The sequence below is a fragment of the Ranitomeya imitator genome, chromosome 4 (assembly GCF_032444005.1).
Source record: "Ranitomeya imitator isolate aRanImi1 chromosome 4, aRanImi1.pri, whole genome shotgun sequence".
In the NCBI taxonomy this organism is placed as follows: Eukaryota; Metazoa; Chordata; class Amphibia; order Anura; family Dendrobatidae; genus Ranitomeya; species Ranitomeya imitator.
Genome location: NC_091285.1, coordinates 677,055,324 through 677,067,845, shown reverse-complemented (window position 1 = coordinate 677,067,845; position 12,522 = coordinate 677,055,324). Strand labels below are relative to the sequence as shown.

General features: G+C 43.8%; 1 protein-coding gene and 1 long non-coding RNA gene across 2 annotated transcripts in view; one reads left to right on the top strand and one right to left on the bottom strand.

Annotated features, from left to right (window-relative positions):
- LOC138677301 (uncharacterized) overlaps positions 1–12,522 on the top strand; it is a 355,122-nt gene that overhangs the window by 290,273 nt on the left and 52,327 nt on the right. The gene's annotated exons all lie outside the window — the stretch shown is intronic.
- Positions 1–12,522, bottom strand: part of LOC138677300 (mucin-2-like) — a 59,322-nt gene that overhangs the window by 21,375 nt on the left and 25,425 nt on the right. The window contains exon 2 of the mRNA XM_069767336.1: positions 935–1,036. Coding sequence (XP_069623437.1) covers positions 935–1,036 — 102 coding nt within the window. The remainder of the gene's footprint in view (positions 1–934; positions 1,037–12,522) is intronic.

The window sequence follows — 12,522 nt, the reverse complement described above, 5'->3', positions numbered from 1 at the left end:
TCATAGGCCAATTTTCTTATGCGAGGAAAAAGATTTTGTATTATTATTAGGGTGTAGGCAATATATTTAGTCACTTTTTAAGCACTTAGTCACTTTATCTATATATTTTCGGCACTTCTATATGCTGAATCTCATGCGTCTCACCTTCTGCCCGGTGGCGGCTCCATGTCGCGGTGGGTGGGTGTGGTGCCGACCCGCTCACGTGACTGGATTCTGCTGCTTGGGGCTGAGGGTTGAGACGTAGGGAAGAAGCATGTTTGCGGTTCACGCATGCGCACTTGCTTTTTTTTGTAGTGTCACATGTTCGGATGTGATCACTATTTAAACTGGACTGAGATCCTGATCAATCTACGCCCCCTGAGGAAGCGGCAACAATCATAGGCGAAACGCACGTTGGGGTTGTATGGACAGGATCCAGATGGGACTTATGCACATATGGGTAATTATTCCCTTTTAACTAAGTAAATGATATTAACTGCACAGAGGTTGAGAGCGATTCTATTTAACACTAAATTGACTGCACTATTTTGTTGGGTCACCATGACATTGAGATACAAGCACTCAAGTGATAGCAATTCTTAGGCTGTCCATTTGTAGGTAACCTTAGTCTCTGTAGTATTTACGTCAGTCCCGTTCTGTGAAACTGTCATCTATTGTATCTATGGATGCAGTCACAATGTGATTTTAAACAAACTATCATATATTATTTGGTAAGATTATGTATTCTTCTTTGTGAAAATCATGATGGAATTTTCAATAAATTTGTAACTTAGTAACTTGTTGGCTACTTTAGACTCGTGTTCCTCATAATAGCAGGCTGTGATGTTCCCGCTCCTGCATAGAAAAGTTAGAAATCAGATGTCACACGTTCTCAATAACATTCAGAATGTCATGTAAATCTAGAATACGCCGAAGCCCGAAGATAATAACTTACCAGGTTCAATTCTATCTATGATAGTTTCACAACGTGGGCCATAGAACATATCTGTACAAATACATTTGATTCCATCATAGGTTCCTCCATTTTGACATATAACTGTTAAAGAAGAAAATTAAAGTAAGAAAATGTGATCATTAGAACCTGGGTGTATTCAGATTTATGATCTAACTACAGTTAAGAAAGCCTCCTCTGCACTTGAGCAGTCTCAGAGCTGACTTTACCCATTTTCTATAATTCAATTGTCAGGTTTACTCTATAGGTTGTGGCAGTATGAGCAGAGTCATCTCATCATTAGATTTGGGGTGGTAAAGAAAAGCTCTTTTATACTGCTGTAAACCTAAATAACACAGTGACATAGGACTGACATTTTACTCCTAAAAAAAGGATTTTTCATCCTTTGAAGAGTATGTGGTGAGAACAGAACTTTTGTCAGAACTGTACATATACAGTAAAGTGCCGCATTACTAAAGATATCTAAGGAATCTATCAGTAGGATCAACCCTCTTAGGCTGTTTATACGGGCATGTAGGTCATAGGAAGCTGAATAAAATAATAAAGTGTTATCTGCGATCCAATATTCTATTCCAGAGAAATTCACACTTTCATTAATATGTAAATGATCAGTTAAGATCTATGGGCTGGACATAGATCTCCCAGAGACTCTGCCTCCAGAGCATATTTTAAATGAAAGGGGAGTTACATGTCTCTGGAGGCAGATTCTCGGGGAGATAAGTGTCTTGTCCATAGAACTTAACAGCTCATTTATTTACTTAAAAAAAATATCGATTTCTATGGAGAAAGACATCGGATCGCAACTCTCAAGGTATCATTTTATTAAATTTTTGTATGCCCTTGATGCTCATCTAGACGACTTCGGAGGGTTGATCCTACCAATAAATTCCCTTAAACTAAAAAAAGTTTGCCTCACACTCTTTGAGAAAGCCACCTGGCGAAACATACGTTGGAGTTTTTGGGTATTCATATATGGTAATTTATCTTAATTTATGTGTGTTCAGAATATCTGTTGGATGTCTTTATATGTAATCGCTTACCTATTCCTGTGGATTTATATTGCCATTAATTATTTACAAAGGCTACCCTGTTGTTATTTCTCCATCACTCATTGATATCTGTGAATTATGCCATATTATCACTAGGCCCATTTTCTATACGTTTTAACCCCTTAATTTTCCTGTGATGGTCTTATTCCCTTCTATATGTATTTTTTTTCTCTCTCTGCTAATATGCAGTTGTTTTAATAGTTACTTTATGTTTTATAAATTATTCCAGTGTTTCTTTGCTTATCTTGTTGTTAGAAAAAAGTTACACACGAGACCTCTATTAGCTTTATAAAATAACTTTTGCAACAAAATAAAGGCATAATTAAAGTCTCATGTTTGATATTTAGGCCATACTCTCATTTTAATTCCATTATGGTGGTTTTTTTCTTCCACATTCTGGGAACCACAATTATTGTATTTACTAGATGGTGGCCCGATTCCAACGCATCGGGTATTCTAGAATATGCATGTCCACTGTTATGGCTGGCAATCAGGCAACACAGCGTGCAGTAATCAGCGCACATACAGAGATCTGGCAATAACCAAAAACAATAGGACAAGCTCTGAGACGTGGAATCTCTGTAGACTGCAGTACCTAATCTATCCTCACACAACTATAAGCAGCAGTGGATTGCGCCTAACAACTACCTATGCAACTCGACACTGCCTGAGGAGCTGACTAGCCTGAAGATAGAAATACAAGCCTGACTTACCTCAGAGAAATACCCCAAAGGAATAGGCAGCCCCCCACATATAATGACTGTTAGCAAGATGAAAAGACAAACGTAGGAATGAAATAGATTCAGCAAAGTGAGGCCCGATATTCTATACAGAGCGAGGATAGCAAAGAGAACTATGCAGTCTACAAAAAACCCTAAAACGAAAACCACGCAAAGGGGCAAGAAGACCCACCGTGCCGAACTAACAGCACGGCGGTGCACCCCTTTGCTTCTCAGAGCTTCCAGCAAAAGTTAATAGCAAGCTGGACAGAAAAAACAGAAAACAAACTAGAAGCACTTATCTAGCAGAGCAGCAGGCCCAAGGAAAGATGCAGTAGCTCAGATCCAACACTGGAACATTGACAAGGAGCAAGGAAGACAGACTCAGGTGGAGCTAAATAGCAAGGCAGCCAACGAGCTCACCAAAACACCTGAGGGAGGAAGCCCAGAGACTGCAATACCACTTGTGACCACAGAAGTGAACTCATCCACAGAATTCACAACAGTACCCCCCCTTGAGGAGGGGTCACCGAACCCCCACCAGAACCCCCAGGCCGACCAGGATGAGCCACATGAAAGGCACGAACAAGATCTGGGGCATGGACATCAGAGGCAAAAACCCAGGAATTATCTTCCTGAGCATAACCCTTCCATTTGACCAGATACTGGAGTTTCCGTCTAGAGACACGAGAATCCAAAATCTTCTCCACAATATACTCCAATTCCCCCTCCACCAAAACAGGGGCAGGAGGCTCCACAGATGGAACCATAGGTGCCACGTATCTCCTCAACAACGACCTATGGAATACATTATGTATGGAAAAGGAGTCTGGGAGGGTCAGACGAAAAGACACCGGATTGAGAATCTCAGAAATCCTATACGGACCAATAAAACGAGGTTTAAATTTAGGAGAGGAAACCTTCATAGGAATATGACGAGAAGATAACCAAACCAGATCCCCAACACGAAGTCGGGGTCCCACACGGCGTCTGCGATTAGCGAAAAGCTGAGCCTTCTCCTGGGACAAGGTCAAATTGTCCACCACCTGAGTCCAGATCTGCTGCAACCTGTCCACCACAGAATCCACACCAGGACAGTCCGAAGACTCAACCTGTCCTGAAGAGAAACGAGGATGGAACCCAGAATTGCAGAAAAATGGAGAGACCAAGGTAGCCGAGCTGGCCCGATTATTAAGGGCGAACTCAGCCAACGGCAAAAATGACACCCAATCATCCTGGTCAGCGGAAACAAAACATCTCAGATATGTTTCCAAGGTCTGATTGGTTCGTTCGGTCTGGCCATTAGTCTGAGGATGGAAGGCCGAGGAGAAAGATAGGTCAATGCCCATCCTACCACAAAAGGCTCGCCAGAACCTCGAGACAAACTGGGAACCTCTGTCAGAAACAATATTCTCAGGAATGCCATGTAAACGAACCACATGCTGGAAGAACAAAGGCACCAAATCAGAGGAGGAAGGCAATTTAACCAAGGGCACCAGATGGACCATTTTAGAAAAGCGATCACAGACCACCCAAATGACCGACATTTTTTGAGAAACGGGAAGGTCAGAAATGAAATCCATCGAAATATGTGTCCAAGGCCTCTTCGGGACCGGCAAGGGCAAAAGCAACCCACTGGCACGTGAACAGCAGGGCTTAGCCCTAGCACAAATTCCACAGGACTGCACAAAAGCACGCACATCCCGTGACAGAGATGGCCACCAGAAGGATCTAGCAACCAACTCCCTGGTACCAAAGATTCCTGGATGACCGGCCAGCACCGAACAATGAAGTTCAGAGATAACTTTACTAGTCCACCTATCAGGGACGAACAGTTTCTCGGCCGGACAACGATCAGGTTTATTAGCCTGAAATTTCTGCAACACTCTCCGCAAATCAGGGGAGACGGCAGACACAATGACTCCTTCCTTGAGGATACTCGCCGGCTCAGATAACCCCGGAGAGTCGGGCACAAAACTCCTAGACAGAGCATCCGCCTTCACATTTTTAGAGCCCGGAAGGTATGAAACCACAAAATCAAAACGAGCAAAAAATAACGACCAACGGGCCTGTCTAGGATTCAAGCGCTTGGCAGACTCAAGATAAGTAAGGTTCTTATGATCAGTCAAAACCACCACGCGATGCTTAGCACCCTCAAGCCAATGACGCCACTCCTCGAATGCCCACTTCATGGCCAGCAACTCTCGGTTGCCCACATCATAATTACGCTCAGCAGCAGAAAATTTCCTGGAAAAGAAAGCACATGGTTTGAACACTGAGCAACCAGAACCTCTCTGTGACAAAACCGCCCCTGCACCAATCTCAGAAGCATCAACCTCGACCTGGAACGGAAGAGAAACATCAGGTTGACACAACACAGGGGCACAGCAGAAACGACGCTTCAACTCCTGAAAAGCTTCCACGGCAGCAGAAGACCAATTAACCAAATCAGCACCCTTCTTGGTCAAATCGGTCAATGGTCTGGCAATGCTAGAAAAATTACAGATGAAGCGACGATAAAAATTAGCAAAGCCCAGGAATTTCTGCAGACTTTTTAGAGATGTCGGCTGAGTCCAATCCTGGATGGCCTGAACCTTAACCGGATCCATCTCGATAGTAGAAGGGGAAAAGATGAACCCCAAAAATGAAACTTTCTGCACACCGAAGAGACACTTTGATCCCTTCACGAACAAGGAATTAGCACGCAGTACCTGGAAAACCATTCTGACTTGCTTCACATGAGACTCCCAATCATCAGAGAAGATCAAAATGTCATCCAAGTAAACAATCAAGAATTTATCCAGATACTCACGGAAAATGTCATGCATAAAAGACTGAAAAACAGATGGAGCATTGGCAAGTCCAAACGGCATCACCAGATACTCAAAATGACCCTCGGGCGTATTAAATGCCGTTTTCCATTCATCTCCTTGCCTGATTCTCACCAGATTATACGCACCACGAAGATCTATCTTGGTGAACCAACTAGCCCCCTTAATCCGAGCAAACAAGTCAGAAATCAATGGCAAGGGATACTGAAACTTAACAGTGATCTTATTAAGAAGGCGGTAATCAATACACGGTCTTAGCGAACCATCCTTCTTGGCTACAAAAAAGAACCCTGCTCCCAATGGTGACGACTAGGGTTGAGCGAAACGGGTCGAACATTTTCAAAAGTTGCCGACTTTTGGCTAAGTCGGGGTTTCATGAAACCCGATCCGACCCCTGTGCGGGGTCGGCCATGCGGTACGCGACTTTCGCGCCAAAGTCGCGTTTCAATGACGCGAAAAGCGCCATTTCTCAGCCAATGAAGGTAAACGCAGAGTGTGGGCAGCGTGATGACATAGGTCCTGGTCCCCACCATCTTAGAGAAGGGCATTGCAGTGATTGGCTTGCTGTCTGCGACGTCACAGGGGCTATAAAGAGGCGTTCCCGCCGACCGCCATCTTACTGCTGCTGATCTGAGCTTAGGGAGAGGTTGCTGCCGCTTTGTCAGAAGCAGGGATAGCGTTAGGCAGGGTCCATTAACCACAAAACCGCTTGTGCTGCAGCGATTTGCACTGTCCAACACCACCCTCGGTGTGCAGGGACAGTGGAAGTTTTTTTTTTTTTTTTTTTCCCCTCAGCGCTGTAGCTCATTGGGCTGCCCTAGAAGGCTCCCTGATAGCTGCATTGCTGTGTGTACGCCGCTGTGCAAACCAACTGCTTTTTTCAAAGCACAAATCCTCTTGTTCCTTCCTTTCTGCACAGCTATCTTTTTTGTTTGTCCACACTTTTTATTTCATTTGTGCATCAGTCCACTCCTTATTGCTGCCTGCCATACCTGGCTGAGATTACTGCAGGCAGGGAGATAGTAGCTGCCTGCCATACCTGGCTGAGATTACTGCAGGCAGGGAGATAGTAATTGTAGGACATTCCCTGTTTTTTTTTTTTTTTGGTGGGAGATTAAGATTGGCAATTTGGCATTTCTGCTAGAGTGCCATCCCTGTGTGTGCCATCTCTCTCACATAGTGGGCCATAGAAAGCCTTTTCATTTTTCTGTATTTTTTTTTGTGGGGTGTATAAATTCTCCCTGATAAAAATACAGTGGGAGATTAATATTGGCCTTTGGGCTTGTGTGCCAGTCCTGAGTGTGCCATCTCTCTCACAAATAGTGGGCCATAGAAAGCCTATTTTATTTTTTTTTGGGTTTTATAAATTCTCCCTGAAAAAAAGGGAGATTAATATTGGCCTCTGGGCTTGTGTGCCAGTCCTGAGCGTGCCATCTGTGCCAGCCCTGAGCGTGCCATCTCTCTCACAAATAGTGGGCCATAGAAAGCCTATTTAATTTTTTTTTTGGTTTTATAAATTCTCCCTGAAAAAAGGGAGATTAATATTGGCCTCTGGGCTTGTGTGCCAGTCCTGAGCGTGCCATCTGTGCCAGTCCTGAGCGTGCCATCTCTCTCACAAATAGTGGGCCATAGAAAGCCTATTTAATTTTTTTTTTTGTTTTATAAATTTTCCCTGAAAAAAGGGAGATTAATATTGGCCTCTGGGCTTGTGTGCCAGTTGTGAGCGTGCCATCTGTGCCAGTCCTGAGCGTGCCATCTCTCTCACAAATAGTGGGCCATAGAAAGCCTATTTAATTTTTTTTTTGGTTTTATAAATTTTCCCTGAAAAAAGGGAGATTAATATTGGCCTCTGGGCTTGTGTGCCAGTTGTGAGCGTGCCATCTGTGCCAGTCCTGAGCGTGCCATCTCTCTCACAAATAGTGGGCCATAGAAAGCCTATTTAAATATTTTTTTGGTTTTATAAATTCTCCCAGAAAAAAAGGGAGATTAATATTGGCCTCTGGGCTTCTGTGCCAGTCCTGAGCGTGCCATCTGTGCCAGTCCTGAGCGTCCCATCTCTCTCACAAATAGTGGGCCATAGAAAGCCTATTTTTTTTTTTTTTTGGGTTTTAGAAATTCTCCCTGGAAAAAAAAAGGGAGATTAATATTGCCCTTTGGGCTTGTGTGCCAGTACTAAGCGTTCCATCTCTCTCTCTCTCTCAGTCAGTGGGCCATAGAACGCCTATTTTTGGTTTTATTTGTTTTCTAAATTCTCCCTGAAAAAATCATTTTATTTTATTTGGTTTCTAAATTCTTCCTGATAAAATCATATTTTTTTTATTATTTTTTTTTCTAAAGTCTCCCTGAAAAAAAAAAAAAAAAAAAAAAAACAGTGGGAGATTAATATTGGCCTTTCTGCTTGTGTGCCAGTCTTGACTCCTGGGTGCGTCATCTCTCAGTCAGTGGGCCATAGAACGCCTATTTTTGGTTTTATTTGTTTTATAAATTCTCCCTGAAAAAATCATTTTATTTTATTTGGTTTCTAAATTCTTCCTGATAAAATCATATTTTTTTATTATTTTTTTTTCTAAAGTCTCCCTGAAAAAAAAAAAAAAAACAACCAAAAATAACAGTGGGAGATTAATATTGGCCTTTCTGCTTGTGTGCCAGTCTTGACTCCTGGGTGTGCCCTCTCTCTCTCTCTCTCTCTCTCTCTCCAATTGTGGTCCATAGAAAGCCTATATTTTTTTTCCTTGATTTGGGTTCCAAAATCTACCAGAGAAAATAACTACATCAATCATTGGTAGAAAAATATTGGCCTCTGGGCTTGTGTGCCACTCCTGACTCCTGTGTGCGTCATCTCTCAGTCAGTGGGCCATAGAACGCTTATTTTTGTTTTTATTTGTTTTATAAATTCTCCCTGAAAAAATCATTTTATTTTATTTGGTTTCTAAATTCTTCCTGATAAAATCATATTTTTTTTATTATTTTTTTTTCTAAAGTCTCCCTGAAAAAAAAAAAAAAAAAACAACCAAAAAAAACAGTGGGAGATTAATATTGGCCTTTCTGCTTGTGTGCCAGTCTTGACTCCTGGGTGTGCCATCTCTCTCTCTCTCTCTCTCTCTCTCTCTCCAATTGTGGTCCATAGAAAGCCTATATTTTTTTTCCTTGATTTGGGTTCCAAAATCTACCAGAGAAAATAACTACATCAATCATTGGTAGAAAAATATTGGCCTCTGGGCTTGTGTGCCACTCCTGACTCCTGTGTGCGTCATCTCTCAGTCAGTGGGCCATAGAACGCCTATTTTTGTTTTTATTTTTTTTATAAATTCTCCCTGAAAAAATCATTTTATTTTATTTGGTTTCTAAATTCTTCCTGATAAAATCATATTTTTTTTATTATTTTTTTTTCTAAAGTCTCCCTGAAAAAAAAAAAAAAAAAACAAACAAAAAAAACAGTGGGAGATTAATATTGGCCTTTCTGCTTGTGTGCCAGTCTTGACTCCTGGGTGTGCCCTCTCTCTCTCTCTCTCTCTCTCCAATTGTGGTCCATAGAAAGCCTATATTTTTTTTCCTTGATTTGGGTTCCAAAATCTACCAGAGAAAATAACTACATCAATCATTGGTAGAAAAATATTGGCCTCTGGGCTTGTGTGCCACTCCTGACTCCTGTGTGCGTCATCTCTCAGTCAGTGGGCCATAGAACGCCTATTTTTGTTTTTATTTGTTTTATAAATTCTCCCTGAAAAAATAATTTTATTTTATTTGGTTTCTAAATTCTTCCTGATAAAATCATATTTTTTTTATTATTTTTTTTTCTAAAGTCTCCCTGAAAAAAAAAAAAAAAAAAAAACCCCCCCCCAAAAATGGGAGATTAATATTGGCCTTTCTGCTTGTGTGCCAGTCTTGACTCCTGGGTGTGCCATCTCTCTCTCTCTCTCTCTCTCTCTCTCTCCAATTGTGGTCCATAGAAAGCCTATATTTTTTTCCCTTGATTTGGGTTCCAAAATCTACCAGAGAAAATAACTCCATCAATCATTGGTAGAAAAATATTGGCCTCTGGGCTTGTGTGCCACTCCTGATTCCTGTGTGCGTCATCTCTCACTCAGTGGCCCATAGAAAGCATATAGTTTGTTACATTTGTTTTCTAAATTCTCCCTGCAAAAATCTATTTTTTTTTTTTTGGGGGGTTTCTAAAGTGTTCCTGAAAAAAATAAAAATAAAAAAAAAATAATAGTGTGACATTAATATTAACATTTGTGCTTCAGTGACAGTCCTGCGTGTGGGGCATCTCTCTAATTTGCAGCCACCAAAAAAAGAGTGTGTAACATTGGGCCTGATTTTCGCTGTGGTCTCACCAACCTGTAAAGGGGTAGCTAAATCATACTGAAGTTATAGCTCACCGTGTAAGTTGTGTGACTGCAACAAATAACGTTAGTTTGGTTACGTTTTTAAAACAATGAGGAAGTCTAGTGGAAGAGGTCGTGGCCGGGGGCGTTCATTGTCAGCTGGTAATGAGGGTAGTGGTAGTGGTGGAGCATCAGGTGGTCGTGGGGAAAAAAATATTGCACCTAAGTCTGGAGCTGTGGAGCCAGGTTCGTCGTCCGGCTACACAAGGCCTCGAACGCTCCCTTTTCTGGGATTAGGAAAACCGCTTTTAAAGCCGGAGCAGCAAGAGCAAGTTTTGGCTTATCTTGCTGACTCAGCCTCTAGCTCTTTTGCCTCCTCTCGTGAAACTGGTAAAAGTAAAAGCAGCGCGTCGTTAGTGGATGTTCACGGTCAGGGACAAGTCACTTCCTTGTCCTCTTCAGCAAAAACAACAACAGAGAAGAATGCAGCAGGCGACACAACGGGTTACTCCATGGAGCTCTTTACACATACCGTCCCTGGCTTAGAAAGTGAAGCAGTTAACAGTCCATGCCCATTACAAATTGAATCTGACATGGAGTGCACTGACGCACAGCCACAGCCAGACTACTATGCTGGTCCTTTGACTCAGACCACAACATTGCCCTCGCAGGGTGCTGATCAAGAATCAGACCCTGATGAGACTATGTTGCCCCATCACGAACGCTATACCACCGAACGACACGGTGACACAGACGAAGTTGCGCAGGAGGTACAAGAAGAGTTATTAGATGACCCAGTTCTTGACCCCGATTGGCAGCCATTGGGGGAACAGGGTGCAGGCGGCAGCAGTTCTGAAGCAGAGGAGGAGGAGGGGCCGCAGCAGGCATCAACATCGCCACAGGTTCCATCTGCCGGGCCCGTATCTTGCCCAAAACGCGTGGCAAAGCCAAAACCTGGTGGAGGACAGCGTGGCCATCCGGTTAAAGCTCAGTCTGCAATGCCTGAAAAGGTATCCGATGCTAGAAAGAGTGCAGTCTGGCATTTTTTTAAACAACATCCAATTGATCAGCGCAAAGTCATCTGTCAAAAATGTTCTACTTCCTTAAGCAGAGGTCAGAATCTGAAAAGTCTCAATACTAGTTGCATGCATAGACATTTAACCACCATGCATTTGAAAGCTTGGACTAACTACCAAACGTCCCTTAAGGTTGTTGCACCCTCGGCCAATGAAGCTAGTCATCAACGCAACATCCCTTCCGGCAGTGTAGGACCACCATTTAGCGCACCACCTGCTGTATCTGTGCAGGTATCTTTGCCAGGCCAAAGCAGTCAGGGTCAGGGAATCACCAGTTTCGTAGTAGGAAACACTGCATCTAGGGCACCGGCGGCAACAATACCATCTCCCACCGTCTCTCAGTCTGCCATGTCCACCGGCACCCCCGCTAGTTCCACGATCTCCAGCTCTCCAGTCCAGCTCACCCTACATGAGACTATGGTTAGAAAAAGGAAATACTTAGCCTCGCATCCGCGTACACAGGGTTTGAACGCCCACATAGCTAGACTAATCTCGTTAGAGATGATGCCCTACCGGTTAGTTGAAAGCGAAGCTTTCAAAGACCTGATGGACTACGCTGTACCACGCTACGAGCTACCCAGTCGACACTTTTTTTCCAGAAAAGCCATCCCAGCCCTCCACCAGCATGTTAAAGAGCGCATCGTCCATGCACTCAGGCAATCTGTGAGCACAAAGGTGCACCTGACAACAGATGCATGGACCAGTAGGCATGGCCAGGGACGTTACGTGTCCATCACGGCACACTGGGTAAATGTGGTGGATTCAGGGTCCACAGGGGACAGCAAGTTTGGGACAGTTCTGCCTAGCCCACGGTCTAGTAAACAGTTGTCTGTAGCCGTTCGCACCCCCTCCTCCTCCTCCTCCTCCTCGTCCTCCTGCAGAAGCAAGAGCTCGTCCACAGACCGCAGTCGCACAAACACTCCATCCGCACCTGCCACTGTTGCACACCAGGTCTCCCATTATGGGGCAGCTACTGGCATACGTCAGCAGGCTGTATTGGCTATGAAGTGTTTGGGCGACAATAGACACACCGCGGAAGTTCTGTCCGAGTTCTTGCAGCAAGAAACGCAGTCGTGGCTGGGCACTGTAGATCTTGAGGCAGGCAAGGTAGTGAGTGATAACGGAAGGAATTTCATGGCTGCCATCTCCCTTTCCCAACTGAAACACATTCCTTGCCTGGCTCACACCTTAAACCTGGTGGTGCAGTGCTTCCTGAAAAGTTATCCGGGGTTATCCGACCTGCTCCTCAAAGTGCGTGGACTTTGCGCACATATCCGCCGTTCGCCTGTACACTCCAGCCGTATGCAGACCTATCAGCGTTCTTTGAACCTTCCCCAGCATCGCCTAATCATAGACGTTGCAACAAGGTGGAACTCAACACTGCACATGCTTCAGAGACTGTGCGAACAGAGGCGGGCTGTTATGTTTTTGTGGGAGGATACACATACACGGGCAGGCAGTAGGATGGCAGACATGGAGTTGTCAGGTGTGCAGTGGTCGAAGATTCAAGACATGTGTCAAGTCCTTCAGTGTTTTGAGGAATGCACACGGCTGGTTAGTGCAGACA